Consider the following 26,399-nt stretch of genomic DNA (forward strand, 5'->3'; position numbering starts at 1 on the left):
AGTTACATATAGCTGTATACACTGTAGGAGGCTACACTTGCTGTACGGCCCTAGCCCTGGAGGGTATAAGGCCTTCCCTGTAACATAGGCGGGTGTGTGACTGATGCAGCAGCCATTTTGTCTCCTGTCTCAGTTACATATAGCTGTATACACTGCAGGAGGCTACACTTGCTGTACGGCCCTAGCCCTGGAGGGTATACAGCCTTCCCTGTAACATAGGCAGGTGTGTGACTGGTGCAGCAGCCATTTTGTCTCCTGTCTCAGTTACATATAGCTGTATACACTGCAGGAGGCTACACCTGCTGTACGGCCCTAGCCCTGGAGGGTATAAGGCCTTCCCTGTAACATAGGCAGGTGTGTGACTGATGCAGCAGCCATTTTGTCTCATGTCTCAGTTACATATAGCTGTATACACTGCAGGAGGCTACACCTGCTGTACGGCCCTAGCCCTGGAGGGTATAAGGCCTTCCCTGTAACATAGGCAGGTGTGTGACTGGTGCAGCAGCCATTTTGTCTCCTGTCTCAGTTACATATAGCTGTATACACTGCAGGAGGCTACACCTGCTGTACGGCCCTAGCCCTGGAGGGTATAAGGCCTTCCCTGTAACATAGGCAGGTGTGTGACTGGTGCAGCAGCCATTTTGTCTCCTGTCTCAGTTACATATAGCTGTATACACTGCAGAAGGCTGCATCCTCTGTATTACAGTAACACCACAGTCTGCACCACCTGTATTACAGTTACACTGGGGACTGCACATACCCTCCAACTGTACCGTTTTAGCGGGTACAGTACCGTTTTTTAACGGTCTGTACCGGCTAAAATAAACTGTACTGATTGTACCGTTTTTTTAATATCAGCTCTGGCTGACTGGGGCACTCTGGGAGATGTAGTTGATTATACTGCCGACTGCTCCCCAGGGAGCATGGAGGAGCAGCCAGCTGGGACTACATCTCCCAGGGTGCACGGCAGAGGGCTCTGTCAGGCTCAGCTCCCCCTGCTCAGGGAGAGACTGAGGATGTATCGGCTGTGCAGAGACTACAAGTCCCGGCTGCTACAGCACAAGCCACGACCTCCGGGGCGGCGTGAAGTCACGAGGTAGGAACAGCCAGCCTTTATATTAAAATTGAACGCTTGATGAAATTGGCAATGTGGTTGAAAGTAAAATGGTCGAGGTCATGCCCCCTTTACCCGTGGTCACGCCCCTCTATCAATGGCCACACCCCTGTACCGTTTTTTTAGTTGAGAATGTTGGAGGGTATGACTGCACCACCTGTATTACAGTAACACCAGAGTCCGCACCACCTGTATTACAGTAACACCGGGGTCTGCACCACCTGTATTACAGTAACACCAGAGTCCGCACCACCTGTATTACAGTATTACCAGAGTCCGCACCACCTGTATTACAGTAACACCAGAGTCCGCACCACCTGTATTACAGTAACACCAGAGTCCGCACCACCTGTATTACAGTAACACCAGAGTCCGCACCACCTGTTTTACAGTAACACCACAGTCCGCACCACCTGTATTACAGTAACACAGAGGGCTGCTCATCTGTATTACAGTAACACTGGGGTCCGCACCACCTGTATTACAGTAACAACGGGGTCCGCACCACCTGTATTACAGTAACGCCGGGGTCCGCACCTCCTGTATTACAGTAACACCGGGGTCCGCACCATTTGTATTACAGTAACACCGGGGTCCGCACCTCCTGTATTACAGTAACACCGGGGTCTGCACCACCTGCATTACAGTAACACCGGGGTCCGCACCACCTGTATTACAATAACACTGGGGTCCGCGCCATCTGTATTACAGTAACACCGGGGTCCGCGCCACCTGTACTACAGTAACACCGGGGTCCGCACCACCTGTATTACAGTAACGCCGGGGTCCGCACCACCTGTAATACAGTAACGCCGGGGTCCGCACCACCTGTATTACAGTAACAGCGGGGTCCGCACCACCTGTATTACAGTAACACCGGGGTCCGCACCACCTGTATTACAGTAACGCCGGGGTCCGCACCACCTGTATTACAGTAACGCCGGGGTCCGCACCACCTGTATTACAATAACACTGGGGTCCGCGCCATCTGTATTACAGTAACACCGGGGTCCGCACCACCTGTATTACAGTAACACCTGGGTCCGCACCACCTGTATTACAGTAACAACGCAGTCCGCACCACCTGTATTACAGTAACACCAGGGTCCGCACCACCTGTATTACAGTAACACCGGGGTCCGCACCACCTGTATTACAGTAACGCCGGGGTCCGCACCACCTGTTATACAGTAACGCCGGGGTCCGCACCACCTGTATTACAGTAACGCCAGGGTCCGCACCTCCTTATTACAGTAACAGCGGGGTCCGCACCACCTGTATTACAGTAACACCGGGGTCCGCACCACCTGTATTACAGTAACGCCGGGGTCCGCACCACCTGTATTACAGTAACGCCGGGGTCCGCACCACCTGTATTACAGTAACGCCAGGGTCCGCACCACCTGTATTACAATAACACTGGGGTCCGCACCACCTGTAATACAGTAACACTGGGGTCCACACCACCTGTATTACAGTAATAGGACACTAAAGTGTCTGCCTCATGTATGACAATGATAATGCATCACCAGAGGCTGCTCCAGCTGCACTATAACAAGCCACCACAGACTGCTCCCCCTGTACTACAGCAACCTGACAGTAGAGCTGCTCAGCCTATAGAACAATAATATCATTATCTGCTGCCAGACAAAGCAATGGCCGCTCTCTGCTCCTGCTGCCAGACAGAGCAATGGCCGCTCTCTGCTCCTGCTGCCAGACACAGCAATGGCCGCTCTCTGCTCCTGCTGCCAGACACAGCAATGGCCGCTTTCTGCTCCTGCTGCCTTGTGGGCATTGCAGAGGAGGGCGGGACTAATAGCCGACGTCACTGAACGCTGCAGCTGCCGGACTGAACTACAGGTGACATATATACAGAGGGCGGGGCTGTGAACGGGGTGAGGGAGGGGCGAATCTCTTGTAATGACAGGTTACTTCCGCCCTGTGCGTTCCGAGTTACTTCCGGCCCGTGCGTTCCACTCCCAGGAAGTGAGTTTCCTTCGACTGCAGCAGCAGCAGCAAAGAGACCATCGAGATCAGGTATTGGTGCCTATACCGGTGGAGTAGCCTTTAGTGTCCTGTTATTATACAGGTGGCGCAGCCTGTAGTGTCCTGTTATTATTATACAGGGGGAACAGCCTGTAGTGTCCTGTTATTATTATACAGGGGGAGCAGCCTGTGGTGTCCTGTTATTATTATACAGGGTGAGCAGCCTGTAGTGTCCTGTTATTATACAGGAGGAGCAGACTTTGGTGTCCTGTTAACATTATACAGGGGAAGCAGCCTGTAGTGTCCTGTTATTATACAGGGGTAGCAGACTGTGGTGTCTGATAGTATGATACAGGGTGGTGTCCTGTGATCGTTATACAGGAGGAGCAGCCTGGGGTGCCTGATATTATTATACAGGGGAAGCAGCCTGTAGAGTCCTGTTATTATACAGGACGAGCATCCTAGAGTGTCCTTTATTATTATACAGGGGGAGCATCCTGTGGTGTCCTGTTAATATTATTATACAGGGGGAGCAGCCTGTGCTTATATTTCACTCTGGGTTTAAGCCACTAACACCTAACACCGAGGGATGTGACCGGAGAGGTGACTGCTGGGAATGGGACGTTATACAGTAACACCGGGGATGTGACCGGAGAGGTGACTGCTGGGAATGGGACGTTATACCGTAACACCGGGGGATGTGACCGGAGAGATGACTGCTGGGAATGGGACGTTATACCGTAACACCGGGGGATGTGACCGGAGAGGTGACTGCTGGGAATGGGACGTTATACAGTAACACCGGGGGGATGTGACCGGAGAGGTGACTGCTGGGAATGGGACTTTATACAGTAACACCGGGGGGATGTGACCGGAGAGGTGACTGCTGGGAGTGGGACGTTATACAGTAACACCGGGGGATGTGACCGGAGAGGTGGCTGCTGGGAATGGGACGTTATACAGTAACACCGGGGGATGTGACCGGAGAGGTGACTGCTGGGAATGGGCCGTTATACAGTAACACCGGGGATGTGACCGGAGAGGTGACTGCTGGGAATGAGACGTTATAGAGTAACACCGGGGGGATGTGACCGGAGAGGTGACTGCTGGGAATGGGCCGCTATACAGTAACACCGGTGGATGGGACCGGAGAGGTGACTGCTGGGAATGGGACGTTATACGGTAACACCGGGGGGATGTGACCGGAGAGGTGACTGCTGGGAATGGGACATTATACAGTAACACAGGGGATGTGACCGGAGAGGTGACGAATGGGATGTTATACAGTAACATCGGGGGATGTGACCGGAGAGGTGACTGCTGGGAATGGGACGTTGTACAGTAACACCGGGGGATGTGACCGGAGAGGTGACTGCTGGGAATGGGACGTTATACAGTAACACCGGGGATGTGTCTGGGTGATGACTGTATCATTGTGTGTGTCAGGTGCCTATAAGGTGTCAGGATGTCACTGTCTATCTCTCCATGCAGGAGGGGGAGTATATAGAGGAACACAGGGGTCTGTACAAGGACGTGATGATGGAGAATCACCGGCCCCTCACATCACTGGGTAAGAGGAGACATTTATTGTACAGGGGAGAGCAGGTATGGGGGTCCCCTATATACTCCCAGCATCTGATAATCACATATATACAATGTCCTCAGTCACTGCATGTCTCCTACAGATGGGCCCAGTAACAGGAATACCCCAGAGAGATGTCCCCGTCCTCTGTATTCCTAGGATAATCACATATATACAATGTCCTCAGTCACTGTGTGTATCCTACAGATGGGGCCAGTAACAGGAATACCCCAGAGAGATGTCCCCGTCCTCTGTATTCCCAGGATAATCACATATATACCATGTACTCAGTCACTGTGTGTCTCCTACAGATGGGCCAGTAACAGGAATACCCCAGAGAGATGTCCCCGTCCTCTGTATTCCCAGGATAATCACATATATACAATGTCCTCAGTCACTGTGTGTATCCTACAGATGGGCCCAGTAACAGGAATACCCCAGAGAGATGTCCCCGTCCTCGGTATTCCCAGGATAATCACATATATACAATGTCCTCAGTCACTGCGTGTCTCCTACAGATGGGCCAGTAACCGGAATACCCCAGAGAGATGTCCCCGTCCTCTGTATTCCCAGGGTAATCACATATATACCATGTACTCAGTCACTGCGTGTCTCCTACAGATGGGGCCAGTAACAGGAATACCCCAGAGAGATGTCCTCGTCCTCTGTATTCCCAGGATAATCACATATATACAATGTACTCAGTCACTGCGTGTCTCCTACAGATGGGGCCAGTAACAGGAATACCCCAGAGAGATGTCCCCGTCCTCTGTATTCCCAGGATAATCACATATATACAATGTCCTCAGTCACTGCGTGTCTCCTACAGATGGGCCCAGTAACAGGAATACCCCAGAGAGATGTCCCCGTCCTCTGTATTCCCAGGATAATCACATATATACAATGTCCTCAGTCACTGCGTGTCTCCTACAGATGGGCCCAGTAACAGGAATACCCCAGAGAGATGTCCCCGTCCTCTGTATTCCCAGGATAATCACATATATACAATGTACTCAGTCACTGCGTGTCTCCTACAGATGGGGCCAGTAACAGGAATACCCCAGAGAGATGTCCCCGTCCTCTATATTCCCAGGATAATCACATATATACAATGTCCTCAGTCACTGTGTGTCTCCTACAGATGTGCCCAGTAACAGGAATACCCCAGAGAGATGTCCCCGTCCCCTGTATTCCCAGGGTAATCACATATATACAATGTCCTCAGTCACTGTGTGTCTCCTACAGATGGGGCCAGTAACAGGAATACCCCAGAGAGATGTCCCCGTCCTCTGTATTCCCAGGATAATCACATATATACAATGTACTCAGTCACTGTGTGTCTCCTACAGATGGGCCAGTAACAGGAATACCCCAGAGAGATGTCCCCGTCCTCTGTATTCCCAGGATAATCACATATATACAATGTACTCAGTCACTGCGTGTCTCCTACAGATGGACCCAGTAACAGGAATACCCCAGAGAGATGTCCCCGTCCTCTGTATTCCCAGGATAATCACATATATACCATGTACTCAGTCACTGTGTGTCGCCTACAGATGGGCCCAGTAACAGAGATACCCCAGAGAGATGTCCCCGTCCTCTGTATTCCCAGGATAATCACATATATACCATGTCCTCAGTCACTGTGTGTCTCCTACAGATGGGCCCAGTAACAGGAATACCCCAGAGAGATGTCCCCGTCCTCTGTATTCCCAGGATAATCACATATATACAATGTCCTCAGTCACTGTGTGTCTCCTACAGATGGGGCCAGTAACAGGAATACCCCAGAGAGATGTCCCCGTCCTCTGTATTCCCAGGATAATCACATATATACAATGTCCTCAGTCACTGCGTGTCTCCTACAGATGGGCCCAGTAACAGAGATCCCCCAGAGAGATGTCCCCGTCCTCGGTATTCCCAGGATAATCACATATATACAATGTCCTCAGTCACTGCGTGTCTCCTACAGATGGGCCAGTAACCGGAATACCCCAGAGAGATGTCCCCGTCCTCTGTATTCCCAGGGTAATCACATATATACCATGTACTCAGTCACTGCGTGTCTCCTACAGATGGGGCCAGTAACAGGAATACCCCAGAGAGATGTCCCCGTCCTCTATATTCCCAGGATAATCACATATATACAATGTCCTCAGTCACTGTGTGTCTCCTACAGATGTGCCCAGTAACAGGAATACCCCAGAGAGATGTCCCCGTCCCCTGTATTCCCAGGGTAATCACATATATACAATGTCCTCAGTCACTGTGTGTCTCCTACAGATGGGGCCAGTAACAGGAATACCCCAGAGAGATGTCCCCGTCCTCTGTATTCCCAGGATAATCACATATATACAATGTCCTCAGTCACTGTGTGTCTCCTACAGATGGGCCCAGTAACAGGAATACCCCAGAGAGATGTCCCCGTCCTCTGTATTCCCAGGATTGTACAGAGGAGAATCACAGGACCCCACAGGAGGATCAGGTAAGTGGGATTTAGGGTTTCCCCAATATACCACAGTGACTGTCAGTATATGATTTGTACAGAAGCTGTGTGACTTATACACTGATATTATACTGTAGAGTGAATCCCTGACTGATATGAAGGCAGAAGGAACAGAGGGAGAAGAAGAGACGTATGTGACTGATATGAAGGCAGAAGGTACAGAGGGAGAAGAAGAGACGTATGTGACTGATATGAAGGCAGAAGATACAGAGGGAGAAGAAGAGACATATGTGACTGATATGAAGGCAGAAGATACAGAGGGAGAAGAAGACACGTATGTGACTGATATGAAGGCAGAAGATACAGAGGGAGAAGAGACGTATTTGAGAGGTGATCAGCAGTGTAAGGTGGAGAAGATCCCTACAGATATCAGCACAGGTGAGTAAAAAACATTTAATGATGGAGACCGTTTCGAAGTCCGTTGCCATCAGACCCTATTATACTCCTGCTCTCCCCTCACAACATGTCACTGTGTGTTACCAGCCCAGAGATCTGACCAGTCTCCTCCCCGCACTCTCTGGTATATCTCATACATCAGGAGCCATCAGCACCTATTATACTCCTGCTCTCCCCTCACATCATGTCACTGTGTGTTACCAGCCCAGAGATCTGACCAGTCTCCTCCCCGCACTCTCTGGTGTATCTCATACATCAGGAGCCATCAGCCCCTATTATACTCCTGCTCTCCCCCTCACATCATGTCACTGTGTGTTACCAGCCCAAATATCTCACCAGTCTCCTCCCCGCACTCTCTGGTTTATCTCATACATCAGGAGCCATCATCCCTTATTATACTCCTGCTCTGCCCCTCACATCATGTCACTGTGTGTTACCAGCCCAGAGATCTGACCAGTCTCCTCCCCGCACTCTCTGGTGTATCTCATACATCAGGAGCCATCAGCCCCTATTATACTCCTGCTCTCCCCTCACATCATGTCACTGTGTTACCAGCCCAGAGATCTGACCAGTCTTCTCCCGCACTCTCTGGTGTATCTCATACATCAGGTGCCATAAGCCCATATTATACTCCTGGTCTCCCCCTCACATCATGTCACTGTGTGTTACCAGCCCAGAGATCTGACCAGTCTCCTCCCCGCACTCTCTGGTGTATCTCATACATCAGGAGCCATCAGCCCCTATTATACTCCTGCTCTCCCCCTCACATCATGTCACTGTGTGTTACCAGCCCAGAGATCTGACCAGTCTCCTCCCCGCACTCTCTGGTGTATCTCATACATCAGGAGCCATCACCACCTATTATACTCCTGCTCTCACCCTCACATCATGTCACTGTGTGTTACCAGCTCAGAGATCTGACCAGTCTCCTCCCCGCACTCTCTGGTGTATCTCATACATCAGGAGCCATCAGCCCGTATTATACTCCTGCTCTCCCCCTCACATCATGTCACTGTGTTACCAGCCCAGATATTTGACCAGTCCCCCCCCCCCACTCTCTGGTGTATCTCATACATCAGGAGCCATCAGCCCCTATTATACTTCTGCTCTACCCTCACATCATGTCACTGTGTGTTACCAGCCCAGAGATCTGACCAGTCTCCTCCCCACACTCTCTGGTATATCTCATACATCAGGAGCCATCAGCCCCTATTATACTCCTGCTCTCCCCCCTCACATCATGTCACTGTGTGTTACCAGCCCAGAGATCTGACCAGTCTCCTCCCCACACTCTCTGGTGTATCTCATACATCAGCAGCCATCAGCCCCTATTATACTCCTGCTCTCCCCCTCACATCATGTCACTGTGTGTTACCAGCCCAGAGATCTGACCAGTCCCTCCCCCCCCCACTCTCTGGTGTATCTCATACATCAGACGACATCAGCCCCTATTATACTACTGCTCTCCACTCACATCATGTCACTGTGTGTTACCAGCCCAGAGATCTGACCAGTCTCCTCCCCGCACTCCCTGGTGTATCTCATACATCAGGAGCCATCAGCCCCTATTATACTCCTGCTCTACTCTCACATCATGTCACTGTGTGTTACCAGCCCAGAGATCTGACCAGTCTCCTCCCCGCACTCTCTGGTGTATCTCATACATCAGGAGCCATTAGCCCCTATTATACTCCTGCTCTACTCTCACATCATGTCACTGTGTGTTACCAGCACAGAGATCTGACCAGTCTCCTCCCCGCACTCTCTGGTGTATCTTATGCACCAGGAGCCATCAGCCCCTATTTTACTCCTGCTCTCCCCCTCACATCATGTCACTGTGTGTTACCAGCCCAGATATCTGACCAGTCTCCTCCCCGCACTCTCTGGTGTATCTCATACATCAGGAGCCATCGGCCCCTATTATACTCCTGCTCTCCCCCTCACATCATGTCACTGTGTGTTACCAGCCCAGAGATCTGACCAGTCTCCTCCCCGCACTCTCTGGTGTATCTCATAGATCAGGAGCCATCAGCCCCTATTATACTCCTGCTCTCCCCTCACATTATGTCACTGTGTGTTACCAGCCCAGAAATCTGACCAGTCTCCTCCCCGCACTCTCTGGTGTATCTTATGCACCAGGAGCCATCAGCCCCTATTATACTCCTGCTCTCCCCCACTAACACCTAACACCGAGGGATGTGACCGGAGAGGTGACTGCTGGGAATGGGACGTTATACAGTAACACCGGGGATGTGACCGGAGAGGTGACTGCTGGGAATGGGACGTTATACCGTAACACCGGGGGATGTGACCGGAGAGATGACTGCTGGGAATGGGACGTTATACCGTAACACCGGGGGATGTGACCGGAGAGGTGACTGCTGGGAATGGGACGTTATACCGTAACACCGGGGATGTGACCGGAGAGATGACTGCTGGGAATTGGACGTTATACAGTAACACCGGGGGGATGTGACCGGAGAGGTGACTGCTGGGAATGGGACTTTATACAGTAACACCGGGGGGATGTGACCGGAGAGGTGACTGCTGGGAGTGGGACGTTATACAGTAACACCGGGGGATGTGACCGGAGAGGTGGCTGCTGGGAATGGGACGTTATACAGTAACACCGGGGGATGTGACCGGAGAGGTGACTGCTGGGAATGGGCCGTTATACAGTAACACCGGGGATGTGACCGGAGAGGTGACTGCTGGGAATGAGACGTTATAGAGTAACACCGGGGGGATGTGACCGGAGAGGTGACTGCTGGGAATGGGCCGCTATACAGTAACACCGGTGGATGGGACCGGAGAGGTGACTGCTGGGAATGGGACGTTATACGGTAACACCGGGGGGATGTGACCGGAGAGGTGACTGCTGGGAATGGGACATTATACAGTAACACAGGGGATGTGACCGGAGAGGTGACGAATGGGATGTTATACAGTAACATCGGGGGATGTGACCGGAGAGGTGACTGCTGGGAATGGGACGTTATACAGTAACACCGGGGGATGTGACCGGAGAGGTGACTGCTGGGAATGGGACGTTATACAGTAACACCGGGGATGTGTCTGGGTGATGACTGTATCATTGTGTGTGTCAGGTGCCTATAAGGTGTCAGGATGTCACTGTCTATCTCTCCATGCAGGAGGGGGAGTATATAGAGGAACACAGGGGTCTGTACAAGGACGTGATGATGGAGAATCACCGGCCCCTCACATCACTGGGTAAGAGGGGACATTTATTGTACAGGGGAGAGCAGGTATGGGGGTCCCCTATATACTCCCAGCATCTGATAATCACATATATACAATGTCCTCAGTCACTGCATGTCTCCTACAGATGGGCCCAGTAACAGGAATACCCCAGAGAGATGTCCCCGTCCTCTGTATTCCCAGGATAATCACATATATACCATGTCCTCAGTCACTGTGTATCTCCTACAGATGGGGCCAGTAACAGGAATACCCCAGAGAGATGTCCCCGTCCTCTGTATTCCCAGGATAATCACATATATACAATGTCCTCAGTCACTGTGTGTATCCTACAGATGGGGCCAGTAACAGGAATACCCCAGAGAGATGTCCCCGTCCTCTGTATTCCCAGGATAATCACATATATACAATGTCCTCAGTCACTGTGTGTATCCTACAGATAGGCCCAGTAACAGGAATACCCCAGAGAGATGTCCCCGTCCTCTGTATTCCCAGGATAATCACATATATACCATGTACTCAGTCACTGTGTGTCTCCTACAGATGGGCCAGTAACAGGAATACCCCAGAGAGATGTCCCCGTCCTCTGTATTCCCAGGATAATCACATATATACAATGTCCTCAGTCACTGCGTGTCTCCTACAGATGGGCCCAGTAACAGATCCCCCAGAGAGATGTCCCCGTCCTCGGTATTCCCAGGATAATCACATATATACAATGTCCTCAGTCACTGCGTGTCTCCTACAGATGGGCCAGTAACCGGAATACCCCAGAGAGATGTCCCCGTCCTCTGTATTCCCAGGGTAATCACATATATACCATGTACTCAGTCACTGCGTGTCTCCTACAGATGGGGCCAGTAACAGGAATACCCCAGAGAGATGTCCCCGTCCTCTATATTCCCAGGATAATCACATATATACAATGTCCTCAGTCACTGTGTGTCTCCTACAGATGTGCCCAGTAACAGGAATACCCCAGAGAGATGTCCCCGTCCCCTGTATTCCCAGGGTAATCACATATATACAATGTCCTCAGTCACTGTGTGTCTCCTACAGATGGGGCCAGTAACAGGAATACCCCAGAGAGATGTCCCCGTCCTCTGTATTCCCAGGATAATCACATATATACAATGTCCTCAGTCACTGTGTGTCTCCTACAGATGGGCCCAGTAACAGGAATACCCCAGAGAGATGTCCCCGTCCTCTGTATTCCCAGGATTGTACAGAGGAGAATCACAGGACCCCACAGGAGGATCAGGTAAGTGGGATTTAGGGTTTCCCCAATATACCACAGTGACTGTCAGTATATGATTTGTACAGAAGCTGTGTGACTTATACACTGATATTATACTGTAGAGTGAATCCCTGACTGATATGAAGGCAGAAGATACAGAGGGAGAAGAAGAGGCGTATGTGACTGATATGAAGGCAGAAGATACAGAGGGAGAAGAGACGTATTTGAGAGGTGATCAGCAGTGTAAGGTGGAGAAGATCCCTACAGATATCAGCACAGGTGAGTAAAAAACATTTAATGATGGAGACCGTTTCGAAGTCCGTTGCCATCAGACCCTATTATACTCCTGCTCTCCCCTCACAACATGTCACTGTGTGTTACCAGCCCAGAGATCTGACCAGTCTCCTCCCCGCACTCTCTGGTATATCTCATACATCAGGAGCCATCAGCACCTATTATACTCCTGCTCTCCCCTCACATCATGTCACTGTGTGTTACCAGCCCAGAGATCTGACCAGTCTCCTCCCCGCACTCTCTGGTGTATCTCATACATCAGGAGCCATCAGCCCCTATTATACTCCTGCTCTCCCCCTCACATCATGTCACTGTGTGTTACCAGCCCAAATATCTCACCAGTCTCCTCCCCGCACTCTCTGGTTTATCTCATACATCAGGAGCCATCATCCCTTATTATACTCCTGCTCTGCCCCTCACATCATGTCACTGTGTGTTACCAGCCCAGAGATCTGACCAGTCTCCTCCCCGCACTCTCTGGTGTATCTCATACATCAGGAGCCATCAGCCCCTATTATACTCCTGCTCTCCCCTCACATCATGTCACTGTGTTACCAGCCCAGAGATCTGACCAGTCTTCTCCCGCACTCTCTGGTGTATCTCATACATCAGGTGCCATAAGCCCCTATTATACTCCTGCTCTCCCCTCACATCATGTCACTGTGTGTTACCAGCCCAGAGATCTGACCAGTCTCCTCCCCGCACTCTCTGGTGTATCTCATACATCAGGAGCCATCACCACCTATTATACTCCTGCTCTCACCCTCACATCATGTCACTGTGTGTTACCAGCTCAGAGATCTGACCAGTCTCCTCCCCGCACTCTCTGGTGTATCTCATACATCAGGAGCCATCAGCCCGTATTATACTCCTGCTCTCCCCCTCACATCATGTCACTGTGTTACCAGCCCAGATATTTGACCAGTCCCCCCCCCCCCACTCTCTGGTGTATCTCATACATCAGGAGCCATCACCACCTATTATACTCCTGCTCTCCCCCTCACATCATGTCACTGTGTGTTACCAGCCCAGAGATCTGACCAGTCTCCTCCCCGCACTCTCTGGTGTATCTCATACATCAGGAGCCATCAGCCCCTATTATACTTCTGCTCTACCCTCACATCATGTCACTGTGTGTTACCAGCCCAGAGATCTGACCAGTCTCCTCCCCACACTCTCTGGTATATCTCATACATCAGGAGCCATCAGCCCCTATTATACTCCTGCTCTCCCCCCTCACATCATGTCACTGTGTGTTACCAGCCCAGAGATCTGACCAGTCTCCTCCCCACACTCTCTGGTGTATCTCATACATCAGCAGCCATCAGCCCCTATTATACTCCTGCTCTCCCCCTCACATCATGTCACTGTGTGTTACCAGCCCAGAGATCTGACCAGTCTCCTCCCTGCACTCTCTGGTGTATCTCATACATCAGCAGCTATCAGCCCCTATTATACTCCTGCTCTCCCCTCACATCATGTCACTGTGTGTTACCAGCCCAGAGATCTGACCAGTCCCTCCCCCCCCCACTCTCTGGTGTATCTCATACATCAGACGACATCAGCCACTATTATACTCCTGCTCTACTCTCACATCATGTCACTGTGTGTTACCAGCCCAGAGATCTGACCAGTCTCCTCCCCGCACTCTCTGGTGTATCTCATACATCAGGAGCCATTAGCCCCTATTATAATCCTGCTCTCCCCCTCACATCATGTCACTGTGTGTTACCAGCACAGAGATCTGACCAGTCTCCTCCCCGCACTCTCTGGTGTATCTTATGCACCAGGAGCCATCAGCCCCTATTTTACTCCTGCTCTCCCCCTCACATCATGTCACTGTGTGTTACCAGCCCAGATATCTGACCAGTCTCCTCCCCGCACTCTCTGGTGTATCTCATACATCAGGAGCCATCGGCCCCTATTATACTCCTGCTCTCCCCCTCACATCATGTCACTGTGTTACCAGCCCAGAGATCTGACCAGTCTTCTCCCGCACTCTCTGGTGTATCTCATACATCAGGTGCCATAAGCCCCTATTATACTCCTGCTCTCCCCTCACATCATGTCACTGTGTGTTACCAGCCCAGAGATCTGACCAGTCTCCTCCCCGCACTCTCTGGTGTATCTCATACATCAGGAGCCATCACCACCTATTATACTCCTGCTCTCACCCTCACATCATGTCACTGTGTGTTACCAGCTCAGAGATCTGACCAGTCTCCTCCCCGCACTCTCTGGTGTATCTCATACATCAGGAGCCATCAGCCCGTATTATACTCCTGCTCTCCCCCTCACATCATGTCACTGTGTTACCAGCCCAGATATTTGACCAGTCCCCCCCCCCCCACTCTCTGGTGTATCTCATACATCAGGAGCCATCAGCCCCTATTATACTTCTGCTCTACCCTCACATCATGTCACTGTGTGTTACCAGCCCAGAGATCTGACCAGTCTCCTCCCCACACTCTCTGGTATATCTCATACATCAGGAGCCATCAGCCCCTATTATACTCCTGCTCTCCCCCCTCACATCATGTCACTGTGTGTTACCAGCCCAGAGATCTGACCAGTCTCCTCCCCACACTCTCTGGTGTATCTCATACATCAGCAGCCATCAGCCCCTATTATACTCCTGCTCTCCCCCTCACATCATGTCACTGTGTGTTACCAGCCCAGAGATCTGACCAGTCCCTCCCCCCCCCACTCTCTGGTGTATCTCATACATCAGACGACATCAGCCACTATTATACTCCTGCTCTACTCTCACATCATGTCACTGTGTGTTACCAGCCCAGAGATCTGACCAGTCTCCTCCCCGCACTCTCTGGTGTATCTCATACATCAGGAGCCATTAGCCCCTATTATAATCCTGCTCTCCCCCTCACATCATGTCACTGTGTGTTACCAGCACAGAGATCTGACCAGTCTCCTCCCCGCACTCTCTGGTGTATCTTATGCACCAGGAGCCATCAGCCCCTATTTTACTCCTGCTCTCCCCCTCACATCATGTCACTGTGTGTTACCAGCCCAGATATCTGACCAGTCTCCTCCCCGCACTCTCTGGTGTATCTCATACATCAGGAGCCATCGGCCCCTATTATACTCCTGCTCTCCCCCTCACATCATGTCACTGTGTGTTACCAGCCCAGAGATCTGACCAGTCTCCTCCCCGCACTCTCTGGTGTATCTCATAGATCAGGAGCCATCAGCCCCTATTATACTCCTGCTCTCCCCTCACATTATGTCACTGTGTGTTACCAGCCCAGAAATCTGACCAGTCTCCTCCCCGCACTCTCTGGTGTATCTTATGCACCAGGAGCCATCAGCCCCTATTATACTCCTGCTCTCCCCCTCACATCATGTCACTGTGTGTTACCAGCCCAGAGATCTGACCAGTCTCCTCCCCGCACTCTCTGGTGTATCTCATACATCAGGAGCCATCAGCCCCTATTATACTCCTGCTCTCCCCCTCACATCATGTCACTGTGTTACCAGCCCAGAGATCTGACCAGTCTCCTCCCCGCACTCTCTGGTGTATCTCATACATCAGGAGCCATCAGCCCCTATTATACTCCTGCTCTCCCCCTCACATCATGTCACTGTGTGTTACCAGCCCAGAGATCTGACCAGTCTCCTCCCCACACTCTCTGGTGTATCTCATACATCAGCAGCCATCAGCCCCTATTATACTCCTGCTCTCCCTCTCACATCATGTCACTGTGTGTCACCAGCCCAGAGATCTGACCAGTCTCCTCCCCACACTCTCTGGTGTATCTCATACATCAGGAGCCATCAGCCCCTATTATACTCCTGTTCTCCCCCTCACATCATGTTACTGTGTGTCACCAGCCCAGAGATCTGACCAGTCTCCTCCTCACACTCTCTGGTGTATCTCATACATCAGCAGCCATCAGCCCCTATTATACTCCTGCTCTCCCCCTCACATCATGTCACTGTGTGTTACCAGCCCAGAGATCTGACCAGTCTCCTCCCCGCACTCTCTGGTGTATCTCATACATCAGGAGCCATCAGCCCCTATTATACTCCTGCTCTCCCCCTCACATCATGTCACTGTGTGTTACCAGCCCAGAGATCTGACCAGTCTCCTCCCAGCACTCTCTGGTGTATCTCATACATCAGCAGCCATCAGCCCCTATTATACTCCTGCTCTCCCCCTCGCATCATGTCACTGTGTGTCACCAGCCCAGAGATCTGACCAGTCTCCTCCCCACACTCTCTGGTGTATCTCATACATCAGGAGCCATCAGCCCCTATTATACTCCTGCTCTCCCCTCACATCATGTCACTGTGTGTTACCAGCCCAGAGATCTGACCAGTCTCCTCACAGCACTCTCTGGTGTATCTCATACATCAGGTGCCATCAGCCCCTATTATACTCCTGCTCTCCCCTCACATCATGTCACTGTGTGTTACCAGCCCAGAGATCTGACCAGTCTCCTCACAGCACTCTCTGGTGTATCTCATACATCAGGAGCCATCAGCCCCTATTATACTCCTGCTCTCCCCCTCACATCATGTCACTGTGTGTTATCAGCCCAGAGATCTGACCAGTCTCCTCCCCGCACTCTCTGGTGTATCTCATACATCAGGAGCCATCAGCCCCTATTATACTCCTGTTCTCCCCCTCACATCATGTTACTGTGTGTCACCAGCCCAGAGATCTGACCAGTCTCCTCCCCACACTCTCTGGTGTATCTCATACATAAGCAGCCATCAGCCCCTATTATACTCCTGCTCTCCCCCTCACATCATGTCACTGTGTGTTACCAGCCCAGAGATCTGACCAGTCTCCTCCCCGCACTCTCTGGTGTATCTCATACATCAGCAGCCATCAGCCCCTATTATAATCCTGCTCTCCCCATCACATCATGTCACTGTGTGTTACCAGCCCAGAGATCTGACCAGTCTCCTCCCCGCACTCTCTGGTGTATCTCCTACATCAGGAGCCATTAGCCCCTATTATACTCCTGCTCTCCCCCTCACATCATGTCACTGTGTGTTACCAGCCCAGAGATCTGACCAGTCTCCTCCCTGCACTCTCTGGTGTATCTCATACATCAGCAGCCATCAGCCCCTATTATACTCCTGCTCTCCCCTCACATCATGTCACTGTGTGTTACCAGCCCAGAGATCTGACCAGTCTCCTCACAGCACTCTATGGTGTATCTCATACATCAGGAGCCATCAGCCCCTATTATACTCCTGCTCTCCCCTCACATCATGTCACTGTGTGTTACCAGCCCAGAGATCTGACCAGTCTTCTCCCCACACTCTCTGGTGTATCTCATACATCAGCAGCCATCAGCCCCTATTATACTCCTGCTCTCCCCTCACATAATGTCACTGTGTGTTACCAGCCCAGAGATCTGACCAGTCTCCTCCCCGCACTCTCTGGTGTATCTCATACATCAGGAGCCATCAGCCCCTATTATACTCCTGCTCTCCCCCTCACATCATGTCACTGTGTGTTACCAGCCCAGAGATCTGACCAGTCTCCTCCCCGCACTCTCTGGTGTATCTCATACATCAGGAGCCATCAGCCCCTATTATACTCCTGCTCTCCCCTCACATCATGTCACTGTGTGTTACCAGCCCAGAGATCTGACCAGTCTTCTCCCCACACTCTCTGGTGTATCTCATACATCAGCAGCCATCAGCCCCTATTATACTCCTGCTCTCCTCTCACATAATGTCACTGTGTGTTACCAGCCCAGAGATCTGACCAGTCTCCTCCCCGCACTCTCTGGTGTATCTCATACATCAGGAGCCATCAGCCCCTATTATACTCCTGCTCTCCCCCTCACATCATGTCACTGTGTGTTACCAGGCCAGAGATCTGACCAGTCTCCTCCCCACACTCTCTGGTGTATCTCATACATCAGGAGCCATCAGCCCCTATTATACTCCTGCTCTCCCCTCACATCATGTCACTGTGTGTTACCAGCCCAGAGATCTGACCAGTCTTCTCCCCACACTCTCTGGTGTATCTCATACATCAGCAGCCATCAGCCCCTATTATACTCCTGCTCTCCCCTCACATAATGTCACTGTGTGTTACCAGCCCAGAGATCTGACCAGTCTCCTCCCCGCACTCTCTGGTGTATCTCATACATCAGGAGCCATCAGCCCCTATTATACTCCTGCTCTCCCCCTCACATCATGTCACTGTGTGTTACCAGCCCAGAGATCTGACCAGTCTCCTCCCCGCACTCTCTGGTGTATCTCATACATCAGGAGCCATCAGCCCCTATTATACTCCTGTTCTCCCCCTCACATCATGTTACTGTGTGTCACCAGCCCAGAGATCTGACCAGTCTCCTCCCCACACTCTCTGGTGTATCTCATACATCAGCAGCCATCAGCCCCTATTATACTCCTGCTCTCCCCCTCACATCATGTCACTGTGTGTTACCAGCCCAGAGATCTGACCAGTCTCCTCCCTGCACTCTCTGGTGTATCTCATACATCAGCAGCCATCAGCCCCTATTATACTCCTGCTCTCCCCCTCACATCATGTCACTGTGTGTTACCAGCCCAGAGATCTGACCAGTCTCCTCCCCGCACTCTCTGGTGTATCTCATACATCAGGAGCCATCAGCCCCTATTATACTCCTGTTCTCCCCCTCACATCATGTTACTGTGTGTCACCAGCCCAGAGATCTGACCAGTCTCCTCCCCGCACTCTCTGGTGTATCTCATACATCAGCAGCCATCAGCCCCTATTATACTCCTGCTCTCCCCCTCACATCATGTCACTGTGTGTTACCAGCCCAGAGATCTGACCAGTCTCCTCCCTGCACTCTCTGGTGTATCTCATACATCAGCAGCCATCAGCCCCTATTATACTCCTGCTCTCCCCCTCACATCATGTCACTGTGTGTTACCAGCCCAGAGATCTGACCAGTCTCCTCCCCACACTCTCTGGTGTATCTCATACATCAGCAGCCATCAGCCCCTATTATACTCCTGCTCTCCCCCTCACATCATGTCACCGTGTGTTACCAGCCCAGAGATCTGACCAGTCTCCTCCCTGCACTCTCTGGTGTATCTCATACATCAGGAGCCATCAGTCCCTATTATACTCCTGCTCTCCCCCTCACATCATGTCACTGTGTGTCACCAGCCCAGAGATCTGACCAGTCTCCTCCCTACACTCTCCGGTGTATCTCATACATCAGGAGCCATCAGCCCCTATTATACTCCTGCTCTCCCCTCACATCATGTCACTGTGTGTTACCAGCCCAGAGATCTGACCAGTCTCCTCACAGCACTCTCTGGTGTATCTCATACATCAGGAGCCATCAGCCCCTATTATACTCCTGCTCTCCCCTCACATCATGTCACTGTGTGTTACCAGCCCAGAGATCTGACCAGTCTTCTCCCCACACTCTCTGGTGTATCTCATACATCAGCAGCCATCAGCCCCTATTATACTCCTGCTCTCCCCTCACATAATGTCACTGTGTGTTACCAGCCCAGAGATCTGACCAGTCTCCTCCCCGCACTCTCTGGTGTATCTCATACATCAGGAGCCATCAGCCCCTATTATACTCCTGCTCTCCCCCTCACATCATGTCACTGTGTGTTACCAGCCCAGAGATCTGACCAGTCTCCTCCCCACACTCTCTGGTGTATCTCATACATCAGGAGCCATCAGCCCCTATTATACTACTACTCTCCCCCTCACATCATGTCACTGTGTGTTACCAGCCCAGAGATCTGACCAGTCTCCTCCCCGCACTCTCTGGTGTATCTCATACATCAGGAGCCATCAGCCCCTATTATACTCCTGCTCTCCCCCTCACATCATGTCACTGTGTGTTACCAGCCCAGAGATCTGACCAGTCTCCTCCCCGCACTCTCTGGTGTATCTCATACATCAGCAGCCATCAGCCCCTATTATACTCCTGCTCTCCCCCTCACATCATGTCACTGTGTGTTACCAGCCCAGAGATCTGACCAGTCTCCTCCCCGCACTCTCTGGTGTATCTCATACATCAGAAGCCATCAGCCCCTATTATACTCCTGCTCTCCCCCTCACATCATGTCACTGTGTGTTACCAGCCCAGAGATCTGACCAGTCTCCTCCCCGCACTCTCTGGTGTATCTTCCTGCACCTGAATGTAGCCATTTGTTGGTATTTGGGGACGTTACAGGGAAACGTTACTGATGACATATATTATTATATTCCCAGCAGATGGATGTAACAGAAGGAATATCTCAGCCAGACATCTCTTATCTCCAGATGGTAACATAGAAGATCTCACACGCGGTTCTCCAGGACAAAACCCCAACACCCCCATTATACACCCAGTACCTCCCAGTGCAGACATACCATGTGATCTCTCTAATCACGCCCAGTGTTCTGCTGATATCCCAGTTATTGTTACACCTATTACAGGTCCGACAGTAGATAAAGTATATACCTGCTCTATAGATGTTCAACAGAACACACCACTCATTAATGATCAACCAGCTAAGTCAGGAGGGAAACGTTATGCATGTTCTGAGTGTGGGAAATGTTGTACGTCTAAAGCTGATCTTGTTAGACATCAGAGAACTCACACAGGTGAGAAGCCATTTCCGTGCTCTGAGTGTGGGAAATGTTTTACACAGAAATCAGAACTTGTTATACATCATAGAAGTCACACAGGTGTGAAACCTTATTCCTGTTCGGAGTGTGGGAAATGTTTTATACAGAAAGCACATCTTGTTGCACATCAGAGAAGTCACACAGGTGAGAGGCCATTTTCATGCTCTGAGTGTGGGATATGTTTTACTCAAAAATCAAGTCTTGTTATACATCAGAGAGGTCACACAGGTGAGAAACCATTTCCATGCTCTGAGTGTGGGAAATGTTTTACATCTAAATCAGTACTTGTTAGACATCAGAGAAGTCACACAGGTGAAAGGCCATTTACATGCTCTGAGTGTGGGAAATGTTTTACATATAAATCAACTCTTGTTATGCATCAGAGACGTCACACAGGTAAGAGGCTATTTCCATGTTCTGAGTGTGGAAAATGTACCTCTAAATCAGATCTTGTTAACCATCAGAAATGTCATACAGGTAATCACATTTATTCATGTTCTGAGTATGGGAAATCTTTTTCCCAGAAATCACATGTTGTTGCACATCAGAGTAGTCGCACAGATGAGAACCCATTTCCATGTTCTGTGTGTGGGAAATGTTTTAAACGGAAGTCAAATCTTGTTATACATGAGAGAAGTCATCCAGATGAGAGGTCATTTCCATGTTTTGTGTGTGAGAAAAGTTTTACTCAGAAATCACGTCTTCTGTTACATATGAGATATCACGAAGGTGAGAAACCATTTTCATGTTCTGAGTGTGGGAAATGTTTTACACAGAAATCAGAACTTGTTAGACACCAGAGAATTCACACAGGTGAGAGGCCATTTTCATGTTCTGAGTGTGGGAAAAGTTTTTCACAGAAATCACATCTTGTTAAACATCAGAGACATCACACAGGTGAGAGGCCATTTCCTTGCTCTGAGTATGGGGAACGTTTTACACTGAAATCACATCTTGTTCTGCATCAGAGAAGTCACACAGGAGAGAGGCCATTTCCATGTTCTGAGTGTGGGAAACGTTTTACACAAAAATCAAGTCTATTCATACATATGAGATGTCACACAGGTGAGAAACCATTTTCATGCTCTGAGTGTGGGAAATGTTTTACACAGAAATCAGAACTTGTTAGACACAAGAGAATTCACACAGGTGAGAGGCCATTTTCCTGCTCTGAGTGTGGGAAATGCTTTACGCAGAAATCATATCTTGTTATACATCAGAGAAGTCACACAGGTGAGAACCCATTTCCATGCTCTGAGTGTGGGAAATGTTTTACACGGAACTCATATCTTGTTATACACAAGAGAATTCACACAGGTGAGAGGCCATTTTCCTGCTCTGAGTGTGGGAAATGTTTTACACAGAAATCATATCTTGCTATACATCAGAGAGGTCACACGGGGGAGAAACCATTTCTATGCTCTGAGTGTGGGAAATGTTTTATACACAAATCACAACTTGTTAAACATCAGATAAGTCACACAAGTGTTAAAAAACTTTGTTGTTCATAATGTTCCAAACCTTACACGGAAGTCTCTTGTTAAACATCAGGAGATAACGGCTGTAACGATCAGATCAGGTGATCGATCAAAATAAAGTATGCCTCCTGTTATTATCTGTTCGATCAATGTATGTCTGATTATGTTTTGTAAAATCATGTCGCCTGTGATTATTATGTTTGGAATCAGGACATGTCTTGTATTATGTGGGTCAACTGTAGGTGACCCTGGGAGTTTGAGGTCTGTATTCTCTCAGATTGACATCTGTAGAAATCCTGTGAAGGTAGGATGCCAGATAGAGATCTGAGACCCCTCATAAACCATGGCCCAGAAGAGAGAGCTTGTCTCTCCCCACCCAGTTAGACCTCTCATCAGTGAGGCCTGCCAGTTATCAATCCCTTTGGAAACAGCAGACACATTATTCATGTAAAAGGTCCTATATCTATGGACATCCCCTAGTGATCAGCAAGAGAAGGGTTAAAAATCCCAAGGGTGGGAGGGATTAGGGAGGTTGCAGATAAAACCTCTGTACCTTTGAATACCTAGTTGTACTTCTTGGGGAGCAGCATCGATCTGAAGCGACCGCTTGTTTCTTGTGGAGACCACCCCCCCCCCCCCCCCCCCATGTCAGAATTTGTATTTAGGTGTAAGATACAGTTCTGTCATTTCTTTTATTCCCTTTTATTTCTGGATTGCATTTATCTTGTGTGTACTTTTAAAATCATTGTAATATCTTGTAACCATTTTTTTCACTAAAGCTCTGTAGTATTTCTAGGAATAAATAATACATATTCCCAGTTTTGATTTTGTGATTCTTAGAACCTGTAAGCCAACGAAGAGTGGTCAGCGTTACCTTATTTTTATACTGTATTGTGTGGTCAGGTGCGAGCCAAGCCGCCCCTTGCGCAGTTTCAAGCACTAAAATCAGGTTTTGGCTGGTGGCAGTGTACCTCAAAGAAAGGACCCGAGTGTCCAAAGTGAACCCCAGTCACGGCCGGAGCTGCTCAGATTGACGTATCGGAGCAGGGGACCGGTGGGTCCGTCACAACGGCCATGAAACACATGTAGATGATGCTGTATATAACTTGTTATAGTTACATTACCATCCACATACATAGTTGGACTGGATGTCATCAATATAAGACTGGAATTTATGTAATAAGATGTCAGCATCACTGTACACTAAGAACACCACATTGTCACTAACCTCCCAAATATGTATATCATCAATATACCGCACAGCACCGTCCCAGATAAGGAAGATGACCATACCTCACACAGGACACTGCTAATCCCTGCTCTCATCATCTCCCGCATTGGTTATTGCAATAATCTCCTTACTGGTCTTCCCCAATACAGACTCTCACCACTACAGTCCATGCTGAATGCAGCTGCGACTGATCTTCCTCGTCATATGTTCATCGTTCCCGAATCTGCTCTGTCAGTCTCTCCATTGGTTACCTGTGTTCTACCGTATGCAACATAAATACTGTTCCTTACACATAAGGCCATAAACCTGATTTACCTCTTCTCATCTCATAGGACTTTCTTTGGGCTGCACCCACCCCCAATAAGTCTCCTCTAGTCCGTGAATGTTCCCTGAAAACTACCCTCTTTATGCATCTTATCATATTCGAGACCAATCTTATCTTCATAAACCTTCCCTGTCCAATCATATCCCCTCCATACAGTCCTCACTTATTGTGTGTCTCCTCCTGACCCCCAGCCAACATCGCTGGGTCACTGTCTCATACAGCCCACCCGGAGCCTCTGCAATCTGGTGACCATTATGCAAAATATAACACCTGTGCCTGTGTATCACATTCTTTTATCCCATAGAGTGTAAGCCTGCGAGCAGGGCCCTCCTTCCACTGTGACTCTCTGTAACCACCCACTTTGGTTTATCACTAGTCCAATTACAAAGAGCAAAAGTTCTATAACAAACTGTAATAAATAAACCATAAAACAAGGTGGAAATTCAATAATGAATAATTTATAGTAAAGGAGACACCTGCCTCTGGGCTCCAAGCCGTGAAGGGGCACCTGCATGTACAGTAGTACCTGTGTGGTTCTCATCCGGTTTACAATGTAACCCCCTGCTCTTTCAATAGAGCTCTGAGGAGCTGTGATCCTGTCCCCTGTAATGGGGGACAGGATGGCTCCCTAATGGTACCAATAAACGTGCTGCAGCATTGGTCCCCAAATGGGTCCTTTCTGTGGATTGGTGGGGGTGTGCTATCACTGGACAATATTTGGAATTTCACTTTTTCAAGGCAACCCGACTGGCGCTAAAGTAATATTAATTCTGTACTTATCAGATTATGATGGCAAAAGTTAGAAAAGTAATACAAATATACATGAATAAGAAAAAATATGGATATAAATAAATAGAATTGGTAATACAATAATGAAAAAGAGGAAAGCGTGTTGTATACTACTACGTGTATACGCGTGACCTTAGTTCCAGAATAAGTGAAAGATGTGTCAATGATGAATAAGACAGAAGGAATATCGCTGGTGTATAAGTGAATATGTTTAATTAATAGTAATATAGATAATGTGTGAATAATGGTAGATGATTATCTGGTACATACCGTGAAGCTCTGTATCCTACGATAAAAACAATAAATGAAATACATAATTAATGTGCTCATTGAGTGAATCCTATCCTCCGTCAAGCTGAATAAAGTGAATAACTTAAACATGCACACTAATAAATAAGTGAGGATATCCAGATATCGGGGAGTGTCTATGGGTAGATAATAATCCTACCAGGTGATGGTGAATGGATATGAAGGTAAGATGTGTACGTGATCTAAGTGCGGTGGTGATCTGTATTTATAACACAAGGTGGAAGGTGTATTACTGTAGATACCTGTGTACTCTGCTAAGGAATAGCTGTTGGTGAGATCTTCTACAAGAGGGACAAGAGAGGATTGGTTACAAATATTATATGTACCCCACTGTTTTCATATGGGCGGGATGTATTAAAATACATCGCCGCCCTTCGCGCCCCCCCCGCCGCGATGCCGCCGCATATGTACTAACATATGCGGCTGGCATCGCGATGCGGTGACGGAGCCCCCCCGCGATACCTGTATTGTGGTCTGCGGTGGGGCTCCGTCACCTCCCAGCCGGCTTCTGCTGCCTACACGCCGGGGACAGCTAAGCAAGCTGTCCCCGGCGCTTCCTCCTCCCCCCTGCAGCCGGAAGGACGTCCGGCTGCGTTGCTAGGGGGAGGAAGGGCTTACCTTCCGGGGTCCAGGAGGACCTGCAAGAAGGTAAGCCCAAGGGAGGGGGGAAAGGGGGGGTCGGCGAGGCGGCGGGGTTGCGGCGACGCGGCGGGCGGCGAAAAGAAGCCCATAGGCTTCTATAGGGTATCGCCACCCAAAGGTGGCGATACACTGCCCTGCGAAACGGCTGCGAACGGGTTTTAGTACATAGGAAAATGCGGTAAAACGGGGGTTTTACCGCATTTTCCCTTTAGTACATCCCGCCCTCAGTGTTAGTATCGTGTGACCAAATATACTCACCTAGAATTGTATATGACTGTCATGGAAATGTGATCCATATATACATACCTTTCTTATGCCAAATATGTGTACACGTTTATGTTACACTAAAGAGATGCCAGATTATTTGCTGGGATATGAAGGGGAGTTGGATTCCAAATTTGATATAAATGGTTCTCCCACTAAAATCCCCTTCATCTATCCCTCTTTGGGTAATCTAGAAATATATACAATTTTGAAGAAAAAATTTTTTGGAAGAGAAATAGTCATGATTGGAGAGAAGGAAGCGTATTCATGGGATGTATACCATCCAAGATTCCGTAAAGGATATGTTTTTTTGGGGAAGGCTGAATAGTTATTCTCTTGGAGTTAAAGTGTCCATAAGGAAAATGAGCCTACTCTCTTGTTTGAGCAGCTCATTGTCCAGATTTCCCTTT

At 49.5% G+C, this 26,399-nt stretch overlaps 3 protein-coding genes across 3 annotated transcripts in view; 1 reads left to right on the forward strand and 2 right to left on the reverse strand.

Moving 5' to 3' along the window:
* The window catches only part of LOC146009797 (uncharacterized), a 928,908-nt gene that overhangs the window by 345,577 nt on the left and 556,932 nt on the right, over positions 1-26,399 (reverse strand). The gene's annotated exons all lie outside the window — the stretch shown is intronic.
* The window catches only part of LOC146009834 (uncharacterized), a 547,900-nt gene that overhangs the window by 212,559 nt on the left and 308,942 nt on the right, over positions 1-26,399 (reverse strand). The window lies entirely within an intron of this gene.
* LOC146007348 (uncharacterized) overlaps positions 11,874-26,399 on the forward strand; it is a 55,449-nt gene continuing 40,923 nt past the window's right edge. The window contains exons 1-3 of the mRNA XM_083145697.1: positions 11,874-12,064; positions 12,163-12,319; positions 20,553-22,456. Coding sequence (XP_083001823.1) covers positions 12,181-12,319; positions 20,553-22,456 — 2,043 coding nt within the window. The 5' untranslated portion in view covers positions 11,874-12,064; positions 12,163-12,180. The remainder of the gene's footprint in view (positions 12,065-12,162; positions 12,320-20,552; positions 22,457-26,399) is intronic.

This window comes from Crinia signifera, chromosome 6, assembly GCF_055691185.1.
Source record: "Crinia signifera chromosome 6, ASM5569118v1, whole genome shotgun sequence".
Classification (NCBI taxonomy): domain Eukaryota; kingdom Metazoa; phylum Chordata; class Amphibia; order Anura; family Myobatrachidae; genus Crinia; species Crinia signifera.